This window comes from Sebastes fasciatus, chromosome 20 (genome assembly GCF_043250625.1).
Source record: "Sebastes fasciatus isolate fSebFas1 chromosome 20, fSebFas1.pri, whole genome shotgun sequence".
Lineage (NCBI taxonomy): Eukaryota > Metazoa > Chordata > Actinopteri > Perciformes > Sebastidae > Sebastes > Sebastes fasciatus.
This window is the reverse complement of record NC_133814.1, coordinates 24,164,552-24,189,408: the sequence shown is the minus strand read 5'-3', so window position 1 is coordinate 24,189,408 and position 24,857 is coordinate 24,164,552. Positions and strand designations below refer to the sequence as shown.

Here is a 24,857-nt window from a genome sequence, read left to right as displayed (position 1 = left end):
AGATGTAGTCTTTAAAAGTTCTTTATACATGAAAAATTCAACAGTTACATGTTCTGTACATTGATCCGCCCATAAACCGTGACACCAGCAACACCACACTGCAGTTCATGTGCAGCGTAGTGTCTAATAGTCTAATAGTGAGAGTGCACTCGTTGCATAGAAGTTACTGGAGGAGCCGCTGAGGAAAGTTTCCCCTCCTCGTGTCCAGAAAGTGATCTCAGAGGGAGGTTCGCCCAGCCAACTCCGTCACATGAGCCTTCCCACCAGGCACATTTTGTTTACCAACATGTCTCTGAAGCTGCCACACAGCTGCCGGTCTGTCATCTGTTAAGGTGTCATCTGATTGGCCTCCTCTGGTGTGACATCACGGGAGGTGAGCTCAGAGAAGAGAGCGGGCAGCCAGTACTGAGGTTCTCCGGCTGCTTGAGAGTCCAACCAAGCCAGGCCTTCCTTCAGCAGGTGATCCTGGAAATATGAAGAGCGGAGTTCTACAGAGGTCACCAACTTACATTTAAGACTTCTGAAAAACCTATTTAATACCACGTAGAATGCAATTCAATACCTTCTTTCCTCAATCATATCATTGAAAGTTAAAAAATATGATAAAAAAGGCCTAGAATTATTTTTATTTTTATTTAAACATTAAATAAATATAGAATGCACTTACCAGGACGTGACACGCCCGTTCCTTCTCCCAATTGAGACTGTCCTTGATCTCACTCACTGAGACGTAGCCCTTTTTCTACAAGTGAACAAAGAAAATACAGACTCTCTTTTTGGAACAGTAAGCCATTTTCAGACAGAAAATCTGTACAGTCTCTGGCTACATCTTTCTGTTACAGTTATGGCTTCGTTAGCATTCCAACATGCGGGAACATTACAGATAGAGCTGCAAAGCTCATGCAATATTTGTCACCTGGTGGTGAGAGGAAGATAAAAAAAACTCCTTTGATTCTCACAACTATGATGGAGGACAGCAGTAAGTTGGAGAATAGCGACATCAAGTGTTGGACTTTAAAACTTGTTTTGCAGTTGAATTTCTTTTTATCACAGCGACTAAATTCTTAACTCTTATTCCCCACAACACGAGGGGGAAAACACATTTTATAAACTGATCTGACATGAGAAGAATCTCGTTATTTACTTTGAGCATAAGAGATGATTAAGTTAATTAAATTTTTTGCACATCCTGCACAAAACTGTAGAGCTCTCTCATTCTAGAGCAGTTATACTGTGCATATTTGTTAGTAGTATAGTATTTTTATGGTGTCTTTTTCATATTTTTATTGTAATTTTTTCTATTCTATATTTATGTTCTTGACTTTTGCAATACTTTTCCTGTATTTTTATTTCCTCCTAATATATTTATTGTATGTATTGTTTGATTCTGGTTCTGATTAAATGACAAATGTATTACAGTGCTCTTCGAAGGCGGAATATTTAAAATTTCTCTCTTTATATCCCCTTGTGCAGTTGTAGCTTTAATGATAATGACAATACATTTTTGGGATTTTGGACTTTTACCAAAAGGTGACTTGGGGATTTATTTAAAAATGAGACCATTATGTAAATATGTCTGCAATGTTACATGAAGTGCATGAGTGAAAGAGTCTTTATACTGATAAAGGCCACATCACCAAAGTTCAGTACCTCAGAGAACTGAAAATGTCAGTGATAAAACGACAGGAAGAATAAATCTGAGTGAGAAATTCATAGTCAAAGCAACGTAAAAACAAAGTAGTGACACCTGCTATATATATATACATTAATGAACCCAGGAGCTGCATCTTACCTCGGCCAGCTGCAGAACTACAGTGTGGTCCATGTTGAGCTCTGCTGGGACTGACTGGACCAGGTAAGAACCACCAACAGGAATCATCCCAAAGCCGTTCCCCATCACCTTCAGTTTCTTTATGGCTCTCATCAAGTCATCTCTGGGAAGCACATATTTCATTTTATCAATCATACTACTTAGGTCCGACACACAGGCATTAAAATGATCCAAATGTGATGAAATATTCAACTTACTGGCTCACATCCTGAGCGTATTTACCTCTTCCCTTCAGTACTCGCTGGTGGAGTTCATCCAAAGTAATAAGCCCTGAAAGAAAATACACGCCAACATTTAAACATACATATCAAACATTATATATCATGGTATCTACAACCTGCAGGTGTTCATGACTGGATTTATGGCATATTACTGTGTTGACATGCAGAATATATCAGGGATGGAGTTGAGATTGAATGAGTTTATTAATTTAGATCCCCATTTTGTCCCCTCTTTGTTACCAGTCAAACACGATGATTACAACTTAGTTTCCAGAGAAATTACAAACCTCCATTTCTGTGTTTCAGGGCCAGGCACACTTCAATGATCTGCACACCGAGCTCATAATAGAAGTCACCTACGCCGAGCATCTCAGACCAAAAACCTTTTCCAGCTGTGGAAGAAATTAGAAAAGTTATTTTCAACTTTAAAACATACATTTTTTTCTGATTTTTCTTACAGATTATATTCAAAATGTTTCTCACAGGCAAGAGGGTCAACTCCAATGGTGGCACACATCTCCTGAAACTGAACTCTGAACTGTGGGTTCTTTCGGATTTCTTGTTTATGTTTGCTGGCGAACTCCTCCAGGTTGGACTTGAAGGTCTCCAGCTGCTTCGACATCTGGCAGAAAAACAGAAACAGGTGAGTAAATGTAGAACAGGGGAATATCAATACACAAAAAACTTCATACAAAATAAATATGTGGCAGATATAGAACTGTAACTGGAGGCAGGGACTATATAAAAATATATATATTTTGATTGATTGTTTTAGGATTATTGTTTTGGATTTATGAATATGATATTTACCTAAGAGGCAAATAAGTCATACATTATTCTGTTGTTAACATAAGTAAATAAAAAAAAAACATGTTTTGAGAGATATTACGTAGTTTACTAAAGCAACTAAAATGTTTTTTATTTTAAGAACAAGAAGTTAATAAACAATATTGATTATATTTCTGATTTACAAAATTAGCATGAAGGAGAAATATAGCCAGTGGTGGAAGAAGTATTCAGATCTTGTACTTAGGTAAAAGTAGCAAAATTACAGTGTAGAAATATTTTGTTTCAAGTAAAAGTTCTGCAATCAAAACCATACTTAGTAAAAGTACAAAAGTATTTGCATCTAAACAGTAAAAGTACTCATTGTGCAGAATGGCCCGTTTCAGAATATTATATCACTGAATTATAATTACTGATGCATTAATCCCTACTTCACATACTGCTGGGTAGTTTAATCTATAATAATACATCATCATTATTATAGATTACATTTTAATATTAATAATCAAATCTGCCAAGTAACTGAAGCTATCAGATAAATGTAGTTGAGTAAAAAGTACAATATTTACCTCTGAGATGTAGCGGAGTAGAAGTATTAAGTAGAAATCGGAAATACTCAAGTAAAAGTACCTCAAAATTGTACTTAAATACTTGAGTAAATGACTTTCCACCACTGGAAATATCTTTATTTAATGAGGAATTTGTCACATGGATAAAAGTGTTTTTTATATCTAAAAAAAAAAATTGTATTCTGTTGACACACAACAACTCACTTGGACAATTTGGTCCTCTGCAAGAACATTTCCTCTTTCCTTATATTTGGCCTAAAGAGAAAAAAATAATAATCACAGATTAGATATGAAAGTTTATGTTCTTTATCAAAAATAACCCCTTGAGATGTACCATCTCGTTTTACGACAATAATACAATATAAGCACAATTAAATGAATCATTTAACCAAAAAACAACAAGATAATTAAAGGAAACCAAATGTTAAAAACAAACTAAATATAAATATCAAATAATAAGACACACAAAATCAGGAGATTCTTCTCCAAACAGAGCATGCAAATTGATAATTCATTCATAGACTATATAAAAGGTATTGTCAGTGATTGCATTAGCTAAGTAATACAGTTATAAAATACAATTATAAAGGTGTTATTATGGACATGTACAACTGATCCTATAAGTACTTTTCTAACATCTGTATTATCTAATAACATCTGTATTGTCTAATAACATCTGTATTGTCTAATAACATCTGTATTGTCTAATAACATCTATGTTGTCTAATAACATCTGTATTGTCAATAACATCTGTAATGTCTAATAACATCTGTATTGTCTAATAACATCTGTAATGTCTAATAAAATCTGTATTGTCTAATAACATCTGTATTGTCTAATAACATCTGTATTGTCTAATAACATCTGTATTGTCAATAACATCAGTATTGTCTAATAACATCTGTATTGTCAATAACATCAGTAATGTCTAATCACATCTGTATTGTCTAATAACATCTGTATTGTCTAATAACATCTGCATTGTCAATAACATCTGTATTGTCTAATAACATCAGTATTGTCTAATAACATCTACATTGTCTAATAACATCTGTATTGTCTGATAACATCAGTATTGTCTGATAACATCTGTAATGTCTAATAACATTTGTATTGTCTAATAACATCAGTATTGTCTAATCACATCTGTGTTGTCCAATAACATCTGTATTGTCTAATAACCTCTGTATTGTCTAATAACCTCTGTATTGTCTGATAACATCTGTATTGTCTGATAACATCTGTATTGTCTAATAACATCAGTATTGTCTAATCACATCTACATTGTCTAATAACATCTGTATTGTCTAATAACCTCTGTATTGTCTAATAACCTCTGTATTGTCTGATAACATCTGTATTGTCTAATAACATCTGTATTGTCCAATAACATCTGTATTGTCCAATAACATCTGTATTGTCTAATAACCTCTGTATTGTCTAATAACCTCTGTATTGTCTGATAACATCTGTATTGTCTAATAACCTCTGTATTGTCTGATAACATCAGTATTGTCTGATAACATCAGTATTGTCTGATAACATCTGTATTGTCTGATAACATCTGTATTGTCTAATAACCTCTGTATTGTCTAATAACATCTGTATTGTCTGATAACATCTGTATTGTCTGATAACATCAGTATTGTCTGATAACATCTACATTGTCTGATAACATCTGTATTGTCTGATAACATCAGTATTGTCTAATAACATCTGTATTGTCCAATAACATCTGTATTGTTTACCTCTGCCAGCTTCTTCTTGGCGATAGCTCCAGCTCCAACTCCTCTCCGATGCATCCTGATGATTTCTGGTCCAAACTTTAAAAGAATAATATAAACTAGGAGTGTTTAACGCAGAATAATATAAACTAGGAGTGTTTAACGCAGAATGATCATCTATCAGTCAGGTTAGATCATCTAACATGTAAAGTTAGCTGAGGTTAGAGCTAAGCTAACGTTAGCTGACAGGATATCTCCTGTTTTTAATCACTTTAGTTCACAATTCTCCTCTTTATACCAACTTATTCGATCTCTTTAGCTCTTATATTAGCAGTCCGATATTACAGTAAACTCAAAAGTGTAATTTTAGTTTGATTAATGCGATAAATAAAGATAAATACAGCTACTTTAGTACAACTGTTTCCATTCTGGTTAGCAATGAAGCAGGAAGTAAAGCTCTTCCGCGTTGGTGACGTCCACACATGATGTCATAGCGCCCCCTGGTGTCCTGGAGAATACAGCAGGTCAGTATGGGAACTACAACAACAACAACAACAACAACAGAATAGAGGTAAAACAACCAGTCAGTACTCAGATACTTTACTTGAGTAAAAGTAGAAATACCGTGCTCTAAAAGTATTCCATTACAAGTTAAAGTCCTGAATTCAAAATGTTTCTTAAAAATAACTTCCCATTACAGCTTTTAAATCAATCTCAATGTACTTATACAGACTAGAAATAACAATAAAGAATACAATAATAAAAATTTAAAATAAATACAAATAAAATGTCTATATACAAGTTGTGTTCGGAAGTTGTAAACAGTATAGATAGTGCAAAGACATAAATACTGGATGGATATACGTGAACTAGGTGATTATGTACAGCATGTACATGTATGTACAATGATTAGGATTTATATTGACAGTGACATGTATGTACATATTATAATATGTACATAAAGTGATAGATGTAATACTTACATATAACAGAAAAATGTGCATTAAAGACTGTAAATTATAATCTAAAAATATGCAAAAATGTGCATTAAAGACTGTAAATTATAATCTAAACGTGTGCTAAAATGTGCATTAAAGACTGTAAATTATAATCTAAACGTGTGCTAAAATGTGCATTAAAGACTGTAAATTATAATTGAAAAATTTGCAAAAATGTGCATTAAAGACTGTAAATTATAATCTAAAAATGTGCAAAACTGTACGTTAAAGACTTTAAGAATTATAGTCTATAAGAGCAGCAGTGTTACGGGGTTATTGACAGTGTATGACTATGCTTACATACTATAAATAACATTTACGTAATAAATTAAATGTAGTGGACTAAAAGTATGATGCACCATTAAATTATATGACTGAAGTAAAATACAAAGTACCTTGAAATTGTATTTGAGTAAAAGTAACCTTCCATCACTGATCTACAGCATTTCAGCCTTTTAATGTTTCCGAGAAAACAAAATACAATACAACTTAATTCATTCAGTCTCAATTCACTTTATTTTGATGTGTGATGATTTGTTTATTAGGTAAATTAAATATTCGCTACACACAAGATTACAGCATAGACTGTATAAAATAGGGATTACACACATCATCCAAGTTTTAAAAAAAATCAAAAGGAGGCCTCAAGAAGCTGTCTGGTGATTTTCTACAGCATCTCTGCACCTTGGTGAAGCCTTTAAGAACAGGAAGTGAGACAAGGTATTAGGTGTGGACAGAACATATCTGTTTATATAACGTGAATGAAGGGAAACACACCTATATCTTTCTCTTCTGCTTCTCGTGCACACTGAGCTTCAGCAGGTTGTTGTACAGCTCCTGATCTTCCTCTGCAGTGGCAGCAGGCCTGTGTGGGAGAGCAGTGATAATTAACATAAAGCAGTTATTCCTGCGTTGGCTTGAAATCTGTTGAAATCATTCAGTGACTCACATGCTTTTTTTCTCCCTTTGGTTGAGCAAGAACTCTACAAAGTTTCTCTGCATCATTGACTCCATGATTTTGCTGATTTCGCTCGCGATGGTCGACTCAACGTATCTTCTGCTCACATGCTGCTCATCTTCACTGACACTTGACAAAGACACAAATGTAAAATCACATAAGTAGAGCTGCAACTGGTGAGTATTTTCTGGATTATTAATGGATTGGTTGATAAATTGTAAGAAAATAGTGCCCATCACAATTTACGAAAGCCCAAATTGACATCTTCAAATTACTTGTTTTGTCAAAACCAACAGTCAAAACTCAAATATATTTAGTTTACAAAAACATCAACCAAAAAAAAACAGCAAAGGTTTGTGTGTTTGTGAAGTGTTCAGGGTTTCACTTATAGCCACCCTAAATCCACAAGCTGTGTGGCTTTTCACTGTTGATTTGCACGACACCCCAAGATGCCTTCAATCCAGATGTTCTTGCGTCACATATCTGTGCAAGAGTTGCAGGACCTGGCTATTTGCTGAGGTGTTAGCTGCAGTTTTAGACTAAGGTAGTGGCCTTCACCCACAACTCCAAAGTTATCTAAAACTTAGATTTCCTCTTCTATACATGCCCGTGTTTCTCAGTATTCAGATGTGAATAATTAGGTACTTTCATTGCATGTATCCCAGGTTAAAAGAAAAACAACTTAAACTTTATTTTAATCGTTGCAGACATTGAATTTGACCCTTTTTAACCCATCCTAAGTATTTTAGGAGCAGTGGGCTACTGTAAAGTGTCTGATATCAGCATAGTAACACATTTCTGTCCTGCTAAAAGAACCTCTGCTGAATTTGTTTAGTGTTTCCTTTGGCTTAGTTGTTAGTGAAACAGATTAGCTGTCATTTGTGTGTGTGTGTGTGCGGGCTGCGTAGGAAGTAGTCGTTACAGTTGCCCATGCATCACAGTTTACAAAAGCCCAAATTGACTTCTTCAAATGTCTTGTTTTGTCAAAACTCAAATATATTCAGTCAAACCAAAGAAAGACAGCAAATCCTCACCTCTCCTTTTTATGAGCTTGCCTGTATCTTTGAATTGCATTTAACCTGCATGAAAAGTGCTGTACAAATAGTTTGATTGATTTAAGTAAAAATCATTCAATTGATTATCACTAACAGCCTAGGATTAAACCTTCAGTGTATTAAGGGAAAACATAGTGTTAGTGAGACTAACCCCATCTGTTCAGGTTGAGTGTTTGCCTCTGAGAGCAGCGCTCCGAGCAGCCAGACGACCAAAAGTTCAAACAGCATGATGACCTATAAAAGACAGACATGTTTAATTAAATGAGAGCTGATCAAGAATAATTTACTTACTTTCCTGACTTAATAAAAGCAGATGGGAATAGCAGAAGTAAAGATATATAATGTAGCTTAAATCAGATGTGTGAACTAATAGATAAATTTTTAAGTACATTTCCTCACCTTTAAATGGAGATATCTTTAAAACAGGAAATAAGAAATACTTTAAGCTGCTTACCTTATAGGTTGCCTTCAGAAAATGGGCTCTTATACAGTTTCCTCAGAGGGAATATATATATATGTCAGAGCAGGAAACTGAGCTAGAAAAACAATTTAGTTCCGGCACATTAAAGCATTAATGAAACCCACATACACAGGTGACTACTGATAAGCAGCGGCGTAATAAATGTGGAGAGTGAATTGATTTTTACGTTCCTGGAGAGTTGGTGCTGAGTTAACATCCCACAGGAGGAGATTCATGGACCATTAGGCTAATGAAAAAGTGGCACTTTAGCAGCATATGAAAAACTAATGGTTTGTTGATAATACATGAAGATAAAGATGTAAAGTGTGTGCCTAAATGTACAGTATCAGGATGTAGGATGTAGATATGAGCAGTGCTGTAAGTGGTATTCTGATCTTTTACCGAAGAAAAAGAAGCACTAGCCAGTGTACAAATACACAACTACAAGTAGAAGTCGTGTATTCAAACACTTACTGAAATAGAAAAGTATTAGCATTTAATATACTTAAAGTAACAAAAGTAAAAGTACTCATTATGAAGATTGGCCCATTGCAGAATAATATAATACATTATATTATCTTACATTATTTTATATTATCTTATATTATATCATATTATATTATATTATATTATATTATATTATATTATATTATATCGTAAAAGTGTTGTTAATTAAATGTTGATACTGTATGACAGTAAAGTACAAGTACTTCCCCCTGCTGGAGCTCTCCTCATCAAAACCTTCAAAACACAAGAAATGGCCATCCAACAAATAATAACATATATTACGACTTTTTTTCTCGTAAAATTTGACCTTTTTTCTCGTAAAATTACGACTTTATTCTCGTAATATTACGGAAAAAAAAAAATCTGAGATTTCAAGAATAAAGTTGTAATTCTATGAGAAAAAAAGATGTGATATTCCGAGAATAAAGTTGTAATTTTACGAGAAAAAAAGATGTGATATTCCGAGAATAAAATCGTGGTAATACTACGACTTAATTCTCGGGATATCATGACTTTTTTTCTCGTAAAATTACAACTTAATTCTCGAAATCTCAGATTTTTAATAATGTATAATGTATGTAATATGTTAATACTGTACTCCAGTAAAGTACAACTACCTCAAAGTTGATCTTAATCACTTAAATAAATTTATTTGTTTCATACTACCACAGTCCATTACATAACAGTAGTATAATCATTACATAATCCTAGAATAAAGTGTATAATGTGTGTGTACTCTGTCTCCCCCTGCTGGAGCTTTTCTTGTAAAATTACGACTTTATTCTCGTAATATTATGACTTTTTTTCTCGTAAAATAACGACTTTATTCTCGGAATATTGAGACTTTTTTCTCGTAAAATTACAACTTTTTTTTCGCAAATTTATAACTTTTTTCTCGTAAAATTACGACTTTATTCTAGGAATATTACGACTTTTTTTCTCATAAAATTCCGACTTTTTTCTCGTAAAATTACGGCTTTATTTTTGTAATATTACGTCTTTTTTCTCGTAAGATTATAACTTTATTTTCGTAATTTTACCACTTTTTTGAAAAAAATGTTTGATACTGTACTCCAGTAAAGTACAACTACCTGTGTATAATGTGTGTGTACTCTGTCTCCTCCTGCTGGAGCTTTTCCCGTAAAATTACGACTTTATTCTCGGAATGTAATGACATTTTTTCTCGTAAAATTACGACTTTATTCTCTGAATATTACGGCTTTTTATCTCGTTAAATTACAACTTTTTTCTCGTAAAATTAAAAAAAAATTCTCGTAAATTTACGACTTTATTCTTGTAATATAACAACTTTTTTTCTCGTAAAATTTCGACTTTTTTTCTCGTAAAATTTCGACTTTTTTCTCGTAAAATTACGGCTTTATTTTTGTAATATTACGCCTTTTTTCTCGGAATATTATGACTTTTTTTCTCGTAAAATAACGACTTTATTCTCGGAATATTGAGACTTTTTTCTCGTAAAATTACAACTTTTTTCTCGTAAATGTATGACTTTATTCTCGTCATATTACGACTTTTTTTCTCGTAAAATTACTTATCTTTTCTCGTAAAAATTACGGCTTGATTTTTGTAATATTACGCCTTTTTTCTTGGAATATTATGACTTTTTTTCTCGTAAAATAACGACTTTATTCTCGGAATATTGAGACTTTTTTCTCGTAAAATTACAACTTTTTTCTCGTAAATGTATGACTTTATTCTCGTCATATTACGACTTTTTTTCTCGTAAAATTACTTATCTTTTCTCATAAAATTACGACTTTATTTTTGTAATATTACGCCTTTTTTCTCGCAAAATTACAACTTTATTTTCGTAATTTTACCACTTTTTTTTTTTTTTTAAATGTAAATACTGTACCTCAGTAAAGTACAACTACCTCAAAGTTGAGTTTAATCACTTGAGTAAAATGAACTTGTTTCACTCTACCACAGTTGATTACATAATCCTAGTATAAAGTGTATAAAGTGTGTTTCCTCTGTCTCCCTCTGCTGGAGCTCCTCTCCTCATAAACCTTCACAACACAAGACATGTCCATCCAGCTCATCGCGCATGCGCAGTAGAGGCGCTGTAACACAGGTCTTGAGGAGGGAACATGAACATGAAGGCTCTTAAGGGCTCCTGAAGGCTCCTGAAGGCTCCTAGAGGCAGGTGGACTTGAGATAACAGTCGAGGTGAGCTCCAAACACAACAACTACATGTTAGTAAAAACACCTCTGTCCTGTTATGAGTGTTTAATAACGTGTTCGCTGTAATAAAGTCTCTACATGAGGCGCATTATGTTAAACTAGCATGCTAACTAGCTAACGTTAGCATGCTATCTAGCTAGCTGTTATTGTTTTTCATGAACCAAAATGGAGGAGAAGGCTGCTCCAGTGTCCTCACAGCCACTCCCGAGTCCTTCTGTGAAGCCTTCAACACTGTAGTGTCCTCCCTGCTGCACCACATGGACTTTAATCCTCCAAAAGTGACTACTTTGTGTGTGAATTAGCTTCTGTGTGTGCTAATGTAGCTTAGCTTCAAATTCAAACCACGATTTTAGGGAGAAGGATGCAGCAGTCCTGCAGCTTTGTGAGTAGTTAGTGCGTTTATGTTTACTACCAGCTCAGAGACAAGCATGTCTCCAGTTAAACAGAAAGCAATAACATACGTCTTTGTGTTGTTGTAGTGCAGCAGCTGCAGAGTTCTTCTCATTATTGTATTAAATAGGAGATTCACATGTTGCCACTTCTGGTTTAGTGCTTTAAAACAAATACTTGACAAGACTAAAGGAGGCAGATAAACATATAACAGGTAAAACACACACACACACAGTTATAATAAAGCAAATCAAACAGGTAAAACATATGGCAGGTAAAACACACACACAGTATATAAAGCAAATAAAACAAGTAAAGTAGATGTAATAAATAAATATAAACAGAAGTGTTACACTAGAGGAATAAAATAGATGTAATATAATAGAGGTAATTGCACTTGTAAAATAGGTAGGGTAAATGTTATAAATAAATGTAAACAGAAGTGTTACACTAGAGGTTAAAATATAAAAATAGATGTAAACAGGTAATTGAACTTGAGGTGTATATTGCATCAAGGATATATTGCACAGTAGTTTCTTATTTAACCCCTTCTTAACAAATGGTGGTGGAACTATTGTCATCATTTACTTTAAAATAAAACAATTAAATGTGTTCAAATGTGTAGTGTTGTGTAATTGTATATAAGCATTAATAGTAAAATAAACATAAAGAAGTAAAAGTACTTATTATGTGATGATCTGTCAGTTGCATTATGTTATAATTGCATAACTTATATTGCTGCATTAATGTGTAACTAGCCTTTTACCGTAATATTCGGAGCTTGCTACTGTATTTGCTGTTTAGTAGTTCTTACATTTCAGTATTAGCTAACAAGGTGTTAGCAGGTGCTGAGCCACAATGGGAGACAGCAGTAGAATAGAATAGAAAGCTTTATTGTCATTATTGTATTAAATACAACGAGATTCAAAGTTGCCACTTCTGGTCAGTGCTTTAAAACAAATACTTGACACAAGACTAAACGAGGCAGATAAAACATACAACAGGTAAAACACACACAGTTATAAAGCAAATAAAACAGGTAAAGTAGATGTAATAAATAAATATAAACAGAAGTGTTACACTAGAAGTATAAAATATAAAAATAGATGTAATGTAAACAGAGGTAATTGCACTTGTAAAATAGGTTGGGTAGATGTAATAAATAAAATGTAAACAAAGGGAGTTGCACTTGAGGTGTATATTGCATCAAAGGATATATTGCACAGACAAATGTATTTCACATTCAGTGTATTAATATTGCACAGATTTATTGTTTGTTCAGTGTCCGTATGGCCCAGGGAAAGAAACTGTTCGCGAGTCTGGAGGTGCAGGCTTTCACTGCTTGCTGCTTTGTGCGTAGTTAGTGCGTATGTTTACTACCAGCTCAGAGACGGTATGTCCTCCAGTTAAACAGACAGCAATAACATGTCTTTATTCGTCTTTTGTGTTGTTGTAGTGCAGCAGCTGCAGAGTTCTTCTCATGGGAGGGAGCTGTGGATAAGATGCACCGCCGAGGCGCTGCAGGATGAACCAGTCGTTGTCGTGTTCGCCATGACTCTGAGGTCCACACTGTTTCCACACACCGGATTCAAGCAGGACACTGACACCATCGACTTCGACAAAGCGCATTTTGGGGCCGTGAGCCTCAAGAGGGAGTCCTGCGACTTTGTCATTGATGTTCAAAACGCACACGGGGGCGAGATCCCGAGCAAATCAAAGGACTTAGAGCAGAATTACATGACAAGCAAAGTTTCCGCCACAGTTGCAGAAGTAGTTCAAGGAGACAGTAAAACTGTGGGGGTATTGTCCCCTGTCAGACAAATGGGGGGTGAGGGAACCCCAGTGAAAGGTAAACCCCTCTCTGCTGACAACATGGATAACCCTCAGATGGCTCTGAACAATAACCCCAAGGATGCAGGTGTGGACGACAGCGTGAAGGGGCTCGTCCCCGGAGTCCTCGGCACCGCATCCATCGAGCTGTCCTCTGAGGGCAAGTGGAGGAACATCAGGAAGACCCCTGCAAATCCCCACACGCAGGCCAACTGCCTCCGGCAGATTCTCCTCCTCCAACTGGACCTCATTGAACAACAGCAACAACAGCTGCAGTCCAAGGACAAGGAGATAGATGAGCTCAAATCAGACAAGGAGACGGTATGTAAAAGTATTTTATTTAGCAGATATTTATGTGTTGATTTTGAAAGCATTAAAAGTTTTTTGTCTTCTTCTTTTTGCAGCTGCTTGCACGTATTGAGCGCATGGAGCGTCGCCTGCAGCTCACAAAGAAGGACCCGCCACGTGACAAGCGCCTTTTCCAGCCCCTGGAGCCATGGACCCCTGACAAAGAGGACATGTGGGATCTGGATGTAGAGGAGAGTCCACAGCCCAACACAGCCACTCCGCTCGCCTTTAGTCGGGGTGGCAAAGGTCAAAAGAGGTAAAGCACATAATGTTAGACAGAACTGGGCTTTTCTTATGTGCTTTGTTGTGGTATTAAATCAAAACACAGTAATGAAATTAATGCAGAAAAGGAGAAATTACAGTGTGCCACAGTTCATTTAAATGTTATAATCAGATTTTCTCTGTTCAGATTTTGTTAGTAACTCTAATTCTTTTCTTTGCATACACAGAAAATCTTGCTTTGGAGATGCAAAAGGCCAGAAATCGCGGGGCAAAAGCGCCAAGCTTAGCCCCCAGAAGTCTGAGCTTCAGCCCGGCTCTCCCAATCAAAGAGAGCTGCGCAGTAAGGAAACCCCAGAGAAGACCCTTCCCATGAGGTTGGGGGCTGAAAGGGACCTTATGCTCACGTGCAAAGAGGAGCCCGAGCTGGGCTGTCAGATCGAAGACCTGCCCTTCATGTCTACTACAGAGATGTACCTCTGTTGCTGGAACCAACCTCCTCTTTCTCCTCTGCGTGAGACTTCCCCTAAAAAGGAAGAAGAGGTGGCCAGTGAGTGGACTCCTCATGTAGTACATGATATGCTGATTGTTTGTAAGCGTAACCTATATCCCATCTTTCAATCACTTTATCCATCAAATGACCCGAACGCACTATCACAGAATAACTTACGTACCCTCTTTTCTTCCTCTAGTTCCATCTTGGAGGGAAAATCATATCGAGCCTTTGGAAGAGGACCCCTCCTGTAACCCCTCTGAAGTGAGACACATCTTAAATGATGATGCTAATCTGGAGTTTGAACATTTAATCCCACATTGAATCCAAAAGCATTTAACTGATGAATTAAAAGTGTGACTTTGTCTCCCCATCAAGCCGCTGGACGACAATGTGTTTTTGAAACGCCACTCGAAGCTGGAGTTGGATGAGAAGAGGAGGAAAAGGTATCAAACGCTGACTTAAGTTATTTGATTTGAATAAATATGTCATAAGTTTTGACCGGAGCTTGACTGATACTCAATACGGGAGATAAAACAATCAGATAGACTGACTGTGTCTCTAAGCTACAAATAATTAGGCGTTTCCTGCAGCAGTAAGGCAAGATGTCTCACTCGTTCTTTACTCTTGCTGCCTTTTTTATTATCTTCTGTGTTTTCAGGTGGGACATCCAGCGAATCAGAGAGCAGCGCATGTTTCAGCGTTTGCAGCAGCGCATGAACAGGAAGAAAACCGTCCCGGAGACTGAGCCAGAGCTCTCATCCTTCTATCCCGACACTGAAGATGGTACGTCTGCATAACTTGATATACAATTTCAATTAAAAATAGCAACATTTAAATGGATCTTTAACTTGTGTTTCTTTTATTTCTGACAGTTGAAACTATCGTGATCACTCCCTTCTTGCCTGTGGTTGCATTTGGCCGGCCGTTGCCCAAACTCTCACAACAGTAAGTTTGTGTTTCTTTAACTCTACATCATGACATTTTTACTGTGTGATTAGCTCAGGTTGGCATCATCCATAACGTCATTGATTCATCATCTAATTACTCTGGTGGTTCTGCACTGCGGGGCGTTCTGAAGCACGTTTTCAAAAATTGATAAAAAAAAAAGTCGTTAAAAAAATGAATCAGTGAAAGAGTAATGAGGGAAGAGGAGGAAGCCGGTGGGTGAAAGCAGCTGAGATTACTTAGTAAAAGCATCAATGTAAGGGCACTTTCACAAGCCATAGTCTGTTTGGTAAGTCCGAATCAGAGTGAAATTGATTCTCTATTTAGTCTGGTTCGGTTTCACAGTGCAAAAATCAAAGCAGACCAAATTTTACAAAAAAATAAGTTGCTGAGGGGCGTGTAAGGAGCGAATTTATCTTTTACATCTGGAGAGCTGCCACTTCTATGCAGGAATCATTAATGCTGTCGAGGTTTTTTCACTTTAACTCGGCACTGATCAACTACACATGAAGCCCTTCTCCTCCAGTTATGACTTTATAAACCATTTTTGTGGACTTTATTTATCATATTCTGTATGTTCTCTTCGCCCAGATGTCAAGTCCTCTCCCACTTATGTTAACCTGTCGTTTACCTGTGTCCATCTCAACAAACGCCTTCACAGGCAGCCTGCGTTTTGGTTCGCTTGGAACAGGTCCGAGTTTTGGTCCACGCCAGAATACGATTACTACGTTCACAACCGCCCAAACAAACCGCACCAGAGTTTGATTAAAGCGGACTAAATGTTGGCTTGTGGAAGCGCCCTGACACTTTTGTTTTTTTTACTGATTATGGTAATTAGATCATCTATTGAGCCTCGACTGAGATAACAAAAAGGGTCATTACTGTTCACGGGTGACAAATTAAAAGTAAAAAGCAACATAAAGTGCCTCCAGAATGGCCTCTGTTGAACTCTTCTGGAAGGACGAATTTGTTGATGTCATTTGTCACCTGTCTGTACTTTGCTTTTCTACGAGTTGAAAACGGGAACATTAAATCTTTGTACTAAAATGTTTATTCTTCCACCAGGAACTTCGAGCTGCCTTGGCTGGACGACCGAAGCCGATGTCGCATCGAGGTGCCCAAAAAACACACTCCTCACCGGACCTGTCGGAAGTGAAACTCTGATGTGTGTAACAGCGGAGAGGTGCCGCTCCATGCCCAGATTAGAAAATGCTATATTTGTCTTGCCTGGTGGGGGGAAAAGACAAGCCACCAGTCGCTATGTATAACTGCTGTTGCTTTCAGTCTGAAGTGTCACCACTGACCAGCTGATCTCCTGCAGAATATTATAGAAGGACGGGAGATGGCTTGATATTTTTGGTCTCATTTGCACTTATGAAAGGGAGATTAAACGCCTGATGCCACAAGATTACAGTCCCTGTGTTAGCAGCTGTTCAAGATTACACATCAGTTTATACTCTTAAATAAAATGTATGTTATCTGCATGTCCTGTAACATGTCTAAAATACATTTTGTAGCAGCTGTGCCATCCAAAATTGATTTTATCAACATAAAAGTGGAGTTTCTGTCACTTTTATGGACTCTAATCTTGGGTGGTAAAAAAAAACATTGGTTGCCATTTTGACTAAAAAGTAGCGCTTACGTCATGAGCAAACCTTCTTCTGGCTAGTCCTACCGCACTCATTCTCCCTGCGCAAGTGGAAAAAATATCAGAATCTGACTGTATCGTGCTGTGTATTGCCTATATCGTTGTTCGCACACAACTTCAAATACGATTTTTATCAATGTTTAGTGTGATATCGGGAGATTTGAGACACACTCAGCATGATTTCATATTAAAAAAACTGCAGTTCAGCCAATCCAATATAAGAAAAAGATAACAAAAAGCAACCAAATGATTGTTCTGTGTTGCTGGTTGCTTTATGAAAACAACGGCACGGATAATTAGACAGGTGGTCAACTTGGCGTGAAACCCAGTGTTCTGTTCCCTGTTCTGTTTCTATTAGTTTGTTTTTTTAATGTGAGTTGCATGGACTCTATTTAGCTGTTTCTAAAAATACATGGTAGCATGGCTTCATCCCTGGAATGGAGAATAATATCTGCTCACTGGGCTACAAAAACTACAAAATATTGTTCTTGAAAGCATGACTTCTAGCTGCTCTGTTCAGTGAGAGCCGCCGCGTTCATCAATAACGCCATCTGATAATAACAAAGTACAGTTTTGATCTTTCGTGTTTACAATCTGTAATACGCTTACATCCAGTAAATATTAGGCAAGTTGTGTGTATGCATCTGGTCTCTAGTTATCTGACATTCAAGGGAACCTTTTTAGACAATAAATAAGCTTTCTAGCTGTAGTTCTAGCGATGTTCACCGGTATGCTCTTTAACATGCTGCCAGTTAATCTCTCCCTCTCTGAGTTGACTTCTGCTCGTGTTTTCTTCCTCGCTGCGTTTGCTCGACCTCTTTTTACATATGATGCAACGGCTTTCTGCAGCTCCAAACTGCCAGGCGTACGTGAAGGCAGGTTTTGGAAATACAAAGTTGATTTTTTTTTTTTCTCTTTTTCTGTACATAGCTTCCAGAAACAAATGTACATAAAACATGGCTGTTATTTTTTTATTATTTAATGTTGGAAGTGTTGAGTACATTCAATATTGTTCTATGATTGTATGTTGATAAATTGACAGTTTTGAAAGTTAAATTTTTTTGGAATAAAATTAACATGTCTACGATATTTTGGGGATTTTGGTTGTGTACGTTTCAGGTTTGATAGAGTGGGAAGACGTTGGTTTTCGAGGCCGATAAAGATGCCCTAAATCACATCGAGGAAAATTCTGATAACATATTGGCCGATATTCATTTTTTAAATATAAATAACATTTTTGATAAGGACCCTTTAAATTTAGTTATTTAAGAATAACATGTACTGAGTGCTCTCTGGTTGACAAACCATTTAATGGAAAAACACTGAATACTACACTTCCCATAATGCAACTAGATAGCGTCTATCATTGTTACACGGCTTTGTTGAATACTCAATTCTAGTTGGTCAATCACAGTGTTTTACGGTTTATTATTTCTTTATAGCAGACCGTTGCTATGTATAACAGACCGTTGCTATGGAAGTAGTTCTGATGTCCGACTATTTTTGTGTAAAATTATTGTTTTTTTAAGTAGGTAGCTGTGTCATAAGAGGTCATTGTTGTGAAATAAACCCCTTCAGGGTGATGCAAGATTATTTCACAACAATGACAGCTCGCTGTACATCATCTCTTCCTTAGAGACTCTCTGCCTGGACACATCTTTCTCCAACAACTCCACACCAAACGCAGATTTTCCTTTTAAAATCCCCAAGCCGAGAAAACCCTGATGACATCACTATGACATCGTCAGGGTTATTTCTCGACAAAGCTCCTCCAGAGCCACAGCAGACATTATGCAACTGTTTTCACTGGCTGAGTACTTCATGTGTAAAGTCTTTTCAAATCAGACAACCAGTTCGTTAAATCTGGAAAAAATGTTTATTGAGTAAAGAAAAGCAAAAACAGGACAGTTTCTCAAACAAACAAAAACACCACTGACTCCTTATTAACATTTTGGTGAAAATCCTGCTGATCTTAAAAACTCCACTGAGACACGGTTACCAGGCAGCACACAGGAGTCAGCTGAACATACCGTTCTTTCTTTCGTTCATCCTTTATATATTTGTGTATAATAACCGTCCCATTAGACAGAAAAGATGTTGAGATAAGACACTTTTTGTACACCATCTTCAGCTGGACCCTGATGACTGTCGACTCCCACAAATAAACATAATCAAAAGTCATTAAAAAGCTTCCATCAGGGCTAAAACTGTATATTTTATATGATGATACAAAGAACGCCAAACCAGCCGGGTGTACAAAATGTGCTGACATATAAAATATCCACTTCCGTCCTGTTACCATCTGTCCTTTGGGTTCTTTTAAACAATTTGTTTTTAGTGTTAATCTAAATTGTGAAAACATCATGCCTTGAGGAGTTAGTATGTACACAGACTGTGAGATACATTTTCACTCATTTGGCAATGTCTTTATATGAGTAGGTTTTCTTTTTTTGATAAAATACACAATACACACATTAAATGAAAACATATCAGAACAGAAACCACACACCTTTTATAACACAGCTGAAACAGCAGCCAGTTATACCTTCAAAAGAATCAAGAAACGAGTATGTTTGTGTCAGTATCAACAACTTCATTGTGTTCAATCTCTCCGGAGGTTATTCAGCCGCTCCTCCAGGTCAGCGTCTGCGTCAGCCAGGGCGGCTTGGGGCTCGGCCTTCTTTCCTCCGGCCACCGACAAGCTTCCTCCGGTGCTCGGAAGACCTGAACGACACAACAAATATAAATATATATTCCAGACAAAAGAAGGCCTGTGTAGAATTTACATAATTGTGCTCAAAGTGTTGAATTTTCTTACTTGACAGTTCATCGGACAGATTGAGACCCAGCTCGTCCAGCACTTGGGACACGATGGCGTCACTGTGCATGAAGCAGACACATAATCACAAACAAAGCCTCAGAAAATGGGAGTTAAAGGGGCATTTAGGGCTGTCCTGAATACCATTTTTTGGGCTTCGAAGCTTCGGGGAGAAATATTCGAAGGTATTCGAAGCTTCACAGTGTGGTGCGGCGCGGCGCGGCGCGGCGCAGCAGGCTGACATATGTTTCAGTCTCCATCTCCCGCGTTTCAGTGCCCAAGACAGTGCCGCTGCCGCACTACTGTACACACCTCTACACACAACAAACCGCGATCTCCATCTGAGAATAACTAATAATTAATGTTGAATATGAATAATGTTGTGGGATTATTCCTTATTTTATGGGCTATTTTGGGATTCATACATTATTATTACATACTTTTATAAAAACATAAAAAATAAATAAAAGAACGGAGCTTTCGAATACTGATTTGGAGGTTGATTACCATGGCAACGTCGAAGCTTCGAAGCATTTGTGTAAGCCCTAGGGGCATTCCACTGTTTTAGTATTGTACTTCCATAAAATTGGGGGACTTGCCGGAGATTTAAAGTCCCAGTGAAACGGAAGTTAGAGAGTCGAGAGAATGAAATGTTTGCCTCAAAATAAAAAGAACTGTTTGGTCGCTCGTCCCTTACCTCTCCTCCTCATCATCCTCATCACCCATGGCATCGTCGATAGCGTCATTCATCATCTCCTCTTTCATGTCCATGATTTCACTCTGTCGTTCAAAGTCCATCATGATCTTCTGAATCTGAGGCAGTTTCAGCTGCGGAAATGGAATAAATATATAAGATCGTCAACATCAGGAGGTTTATTGTTTATTTATATGATTATATAATTTCTTTTGACAGACCTGTCTGTTCATGGTGGCCATGGCTTTGGTGACGCCTTTCATAGCCTGCGCCATGCTGTTGTTGGACTTGAGCGTCTGTATCTTTAGACTGACGGCCTGGATGTTTGCTTTCATCATGATGAACTTCTTGACGTAGCGCCGCGTGCGAACCAAATCCTTGGCCATGATCTTGACGGCGTCCTGCAAAGATTAAAATGAACAGACATTACAGTTAGGATTACAAATTATTCTCTCCTCATAAAACACATCGGATGCGTCCGAAATTCCAGACTAATATGATATTTAGTAACCTAAATCAGTATGTGAGATATTTTAGTATTTCCGAAACCTTAGTATGACACCAATAGTACGTGAATTGCATACTATTTCTGGTGAAATATGACAGTACGCAACGCTGGACACTACAGCAGCATAAATATCCAACAATGCAATGCGGCAGTAACGACAACGTTCATAACCGATGATGACAGACAGCTCTGTAACATCAATAATTCTTCAATTTAACTGTAAGTTTCCATTTAGCTAGGCGTAACAAACATTTTAAATTAGTTCAGACTTTGCTTCTCACAAACCGTTGTTTTGGTCATATGAGGTTGTTACGGGTTACCATGGTTACACATCTCCAACCGGCAAGGAGGCTCTCAGGAAGTGACATTGTAAATTCTTGCTCAGTGTGTCCAAAAAGATACACACTACTGTTTATTCACACTAAAGTATGTTGAACGATAGTACACATATTGAGTATGTAGTTGCATAGTGAGTGATTTCCTTCGTCTCACCATTTGTCCCTGTTTGGCCATTTTCTTTATGTCAGCGATGATCTTCTTCTCCTGTTGCTCAAGTTTCGATCGCTCTCGGTCCAGATCTCTCATGGCTCGGGTGAGCGCCCTCTGATTCTGCCTCAGCATCTCCTCCGGAGTCTTCCGATTCCCAAACAGGAAGTTCATCTGTGTGAAAATACCAAAAGCAATACAGTCAAGCTAAATAGGTACTGGAAAAGAGAACATATGATGCTTTTGTGCTTTTTACTTTAGTGTGTTGTGTAGTTTTTTTGTGCTTGTAAAACGTCAACAAAACCCAAAGTCCAAGCCAAAAACACTGCTCCTGAACTGCCTGAAACGCCTTGATTGAAGTCCTGCCTTTTCTTCCATAACGTGGTGATGTCACCAGGTAACACCTTTACATAATACCTACCAGGCAGCTAGTTTGGCACGCCCTCAAATCAAGGCCTATGGAAAGGAGGCTGGGTCACGGGCGGACATGGGTCTTGGGTATGACACAAGCGCAGTGTAACTGAAGCTGCGGTTGTGCGTTGCGATTGGCTCAATTTCGGCGAGTGCAGGCCAGATTGTACTGCGCATGTGTTGTACCCCAAAAGATATGACGCATTGAAGAAGCGTGACCCAGCCAGCTTTCCATAGGCCTTGCCTCAAACAAAGCTAGTTTGAGCGGAACTGGAGCGGAGTCCGAAGAGTTTGGTTTGGTCGACCAATCACAACAGAGTGGTCTAGCTGACCAATCACAGCAGACTGAACAATTCACAGTTCCAGCTTCACAAAATAAGAAGATTTGCTGCTTTTTCATTAAATAATGCTAATGTGTTAGTAATAATGTTGAGGTTTGGACTGTTGTATCAGACAAAAATGTGTAAAATATCAGTTAAATATCCTCCCAAAAATATTAGTAAAATATTTAAGTTAAATATCAGAAATTATTAATACATTATCATACAAAAAAATATAAAAAATAAGATATAAAATATCCCCAAAAGTCACTAAAAGTAGCTCCACCTTTACCAGCTGCAAAATGAAAGTGAAGAACAAATAAAATATCCCAAAAATAGCAGAAAATATTAGTAAAGTATCCCCCCAAAAATATTAGTAAAATATCATACAAATATAAGTTAAATATCAGGACAAACAATAAATTATCAGACAAAATAAAACAATTAAATAAATAGATTATTGTGCAGAATGAGTACTTTTAGTACTTTAAGTATATTTGATGTTAATACTTTAGTACTTCTACTTAAGAGTTTGAATGCTTGTGAGAGAATATTTGTACACTTCTTCTTCTTCTTCCCACTGCTGAAAAACTAGTGGAGGAGTAGTACAAAGTAGTAAATATGGAAAGTACCTCTAAGTGACAGTACTTCAAGCGAACAATACCTCAGTAAATGATAATAATAATAATAATACATTTGACTTATATAGCACCTTTCAGAAACCCAACAAAACAAAGGTTTTGGCTCTGGGTAATTGTGATGGCATTTCTCACTATTTTCATAATTTTTTTTTTACAAACCAAACAATCAATTGATTAATGGAGAAAATAATCAGCAGATTAATCCATAATGAAAATAATCAGTAGTTAAAACAGTTTAAAAAAAGCTGAAACTACAACAGTAACATCCTTTAACAGGGGACATTCTCTACTTTTAATACTACGTTTATTACGGTATTCTTACAGCCTTGTCAGTCTTGATATACAGTCTATTGTCCAGCCAATGACCTCATAGTTTCCTGGAGAGTATTACTCATCAGTTAGTGATGTGATTAGAGGCCTGAAGTCTCCTCCAGCCTGTTTCAGATCTGCCTCAACATCTCACAGAACTGTTAGTTTCACCACCATAAACTAAACCCAGCTTTATCAAACTCAACCCGGGTAGTATGTCACTCTCACCGTGAACGACTCTCCTCGTAAAAACACGGTAATCCGGAAGGTTAAACGGTGTTTTAAGGCGTCTTCTCTCGACTTCAACTCGACACAAATCTGAACGATTATTTGTTTTCCTTCCTTCACTTCCGTGTTGCGGTTGCAGGAAGTGACATAATCGCGTACGCATAACGTCAAGGGCGTCGAGGCGTCAATTGTCACGCACCGGCGGAAAAACAACACGAGCTTTTCAAAATAAAATCCTTCATTTCATAAATGATATTTTCTTTATTGCTGGCAGTGGTGGAAAAATAATCCTTTAATTAAGAACAAGTAGTAATCATGGATGTATAAAGAATACCACAATGTAAAAAATACTCTTAAATAAAAAATAGTACAATATTTTGTGGGGAATTTGTATTCTTCTTTTTTATTTATTTAATACCTACAATTTTAAATTAAGTATGTTATCAGCACTCTTAGAATAGAATAAAATAGAATAGAATGCCTTTATTGTCATTGTATTGTTAAAACCATACAATGAAATTCGGAGTGCTACTCATGTAAGGTGCCGTAAGTTAAAAACATAACCTTCACAAATTCATTCATACGGGTACCACACAATAATGATAATAATAATAATAAATAATGAATAAAAAATATTGCACATATAAAAACTGTATTTTGTGTATTTATTTACAAGGGTCAACGGTTGCACAAACTTATCCACTTAGATGATATCGGTGCTTCGGTTTTGTTAATACAGTTGGTGTGTGCTAGTGTACACTAGTCACACTTTACACTAGAAGTCTATATTTATAAGCGTAATTATTATTATTTAATTATTTTTATTTCTAATTATTATTTCTAATTATTATTATTATTATTTTAATTGTTTTTATCCATCTTTTAATCTACTCATTTATTTATTTTTTAATTTGTTAGTTTATCAATCTATTATTTTTATTTGTATTATTATAATTATTATTACTTTTGTCATTAATAATAGTAAAAGTGTATAATGCACATATAGTTATTCACTCTTCATCCTTATGCACTTCCTTGTTAAACCTGAAAATGTCTTGTGCATGTTTGCTATACATTTTATGTGCTTTATTTTTAATAAAGTATTGAAACAAAAAAAATGGCAAACGTTTGTGGCTTTTATTTTTTAGGTTAAAGCACCCAACATCCGGTTATAATATTGTGCACTTTACCTATCTGGATTGCACGTGTGTATTTCGATCGTTGAGGAAGGTTGTTAGTGTTGATGTTAGT

General features: G+C 36.5%; 4 protein-coding genes across 8 annotated transcripts; 1 reads left to right on the top strand and 3 right to left on the bottom strand.

The window, feature by feature from the left end:
- Positions 1–3: 3 nt before the first annotated feature.
- Positions 4–5,584, bottom strand: snf8 (SNF8 subunit of ESCRT-II). The gene is made up of 8 exons (XM_074620065.1): positions 5,157–5,584; positions 3,612–3,662; positions 2,536–2,674; positions 2,340–2,444; positions 2,029–2,101; positions 1,793–1,934; positions 668–742; positions 4–465 (listed from the first exon to the last, which is right to left on the bottom strand). Exons 1-8 carry the CDS (start codon positions 5,208–5,210, stop codon positions 328–330), a joined length of 777 nt encoding a protein of 258 aa, XP_074476166.1. The 5' UTR covers positions 5,211–5,584; the 3' UTR covers positions 4–327.
- Positions 5,585–6,686: 1,102 nt separating this feature from the next.
- gip (gastric inhibitory polypeptide) lies at positions 6,687–8,675 on the bottom strand. Of its 2 annotated transcripts, XM_074620057.1 has the most exons (5): positions 8,598–8,675; positions 8,295–8,377; positions 7,080–7,217; positions 6,908–6,995; positions 6,687–6,825 (listed from the first exon to the last, which is right to left on the bottom strand). In XM_074620057.1, the coding sequence occupies exons 2-4, from the start codon at positions 8,369–8,371 to the stop codon at positions 6,908–6,910; spliced, it is 303 nt and encodes a 100-aa protein (XP_074476158.1). In that variant the 5' UTR covers positions 8,372–8,377; positions 8,598–8,675; the 3' UTR covers positions 6,687–6,825. The 2 variants fall into 2 exon arrangements, with proteins under 2 accessions (XP_074476158.1, XP_074476159.1); XM_074620058.1 differs by having other exon boundaries at positions 8,295–8,671.
- A 2,477-nt stretch (positions 8,676–11,152) lies between these two features.
- On the top strand, positions 11,153–18,280 carry msl1b (MSL complex subunit 1b). 4 transcript variants are annotated; one of them, XM_074620142.1, is made up of 9 exons: positions 11,153–11,300; positions 13,162–13,856; positions 13,940–14,139; positions 14,333–14,694; positions 14,795–14,859; positions 14,974–15,041; positions 15,257–15,381; positions 15,471–15,543; positions 16,609–18,280. In XM_074620142.1, exons 2-9 carry the CDS (start codon positions 13,257–13,259, stop codon positions 16,697–16,699), a joined length of 1,584 nt encoding a protein of 527 aa, XP_074476243.1. In that variant the 5' UTR covers positions 11,153–11,300; positions 13,162–13,256; the 3' UTR covers positions 16,700–18,280. The 4 variants fall into 4 exon arrangements, with proteins under 4 accessions (XP_074476243.1, XP_074476247.1, XP_074476245.1 ...); XM_074620146.1 differs by having other exon boundaries at positions 11,174–11,300; positions 14,333–14,652; XM_074620144.1 differs by having other exon boundaries at positions 11,176–11,300; positions 13,167–13,856.
- Positions 18,281–19,048: 768 nt separating this feature from the next.
- Positions 19,049–23,744, bottom strand: chmp2a (charged multivesicular body protein 2A). Its single transcript, XM_074620148.1, has 6 exons — positions 23,607–23,744; positions 21,704–21,871; positions 20,925–21,104; positions 20,707–20,837; positions 20,010–20,071; positions 19,049–19,915 (listed from the first exon to the last, which is right to left on the bottom strand). Exons 2-6 carry the CDS (start codon positions 21,869–21,871, stop codon positions 19,794–19,796), a joined length of 663 nt encoding a protein of 220 aa, XP_074476249.1. The 5' UTR covers positions 23,607–23,744; the 3' UTR covers positions 19,049–19,793.
- Positions 23,745–24,857: the final 1,113 nt, after the last annotated feature.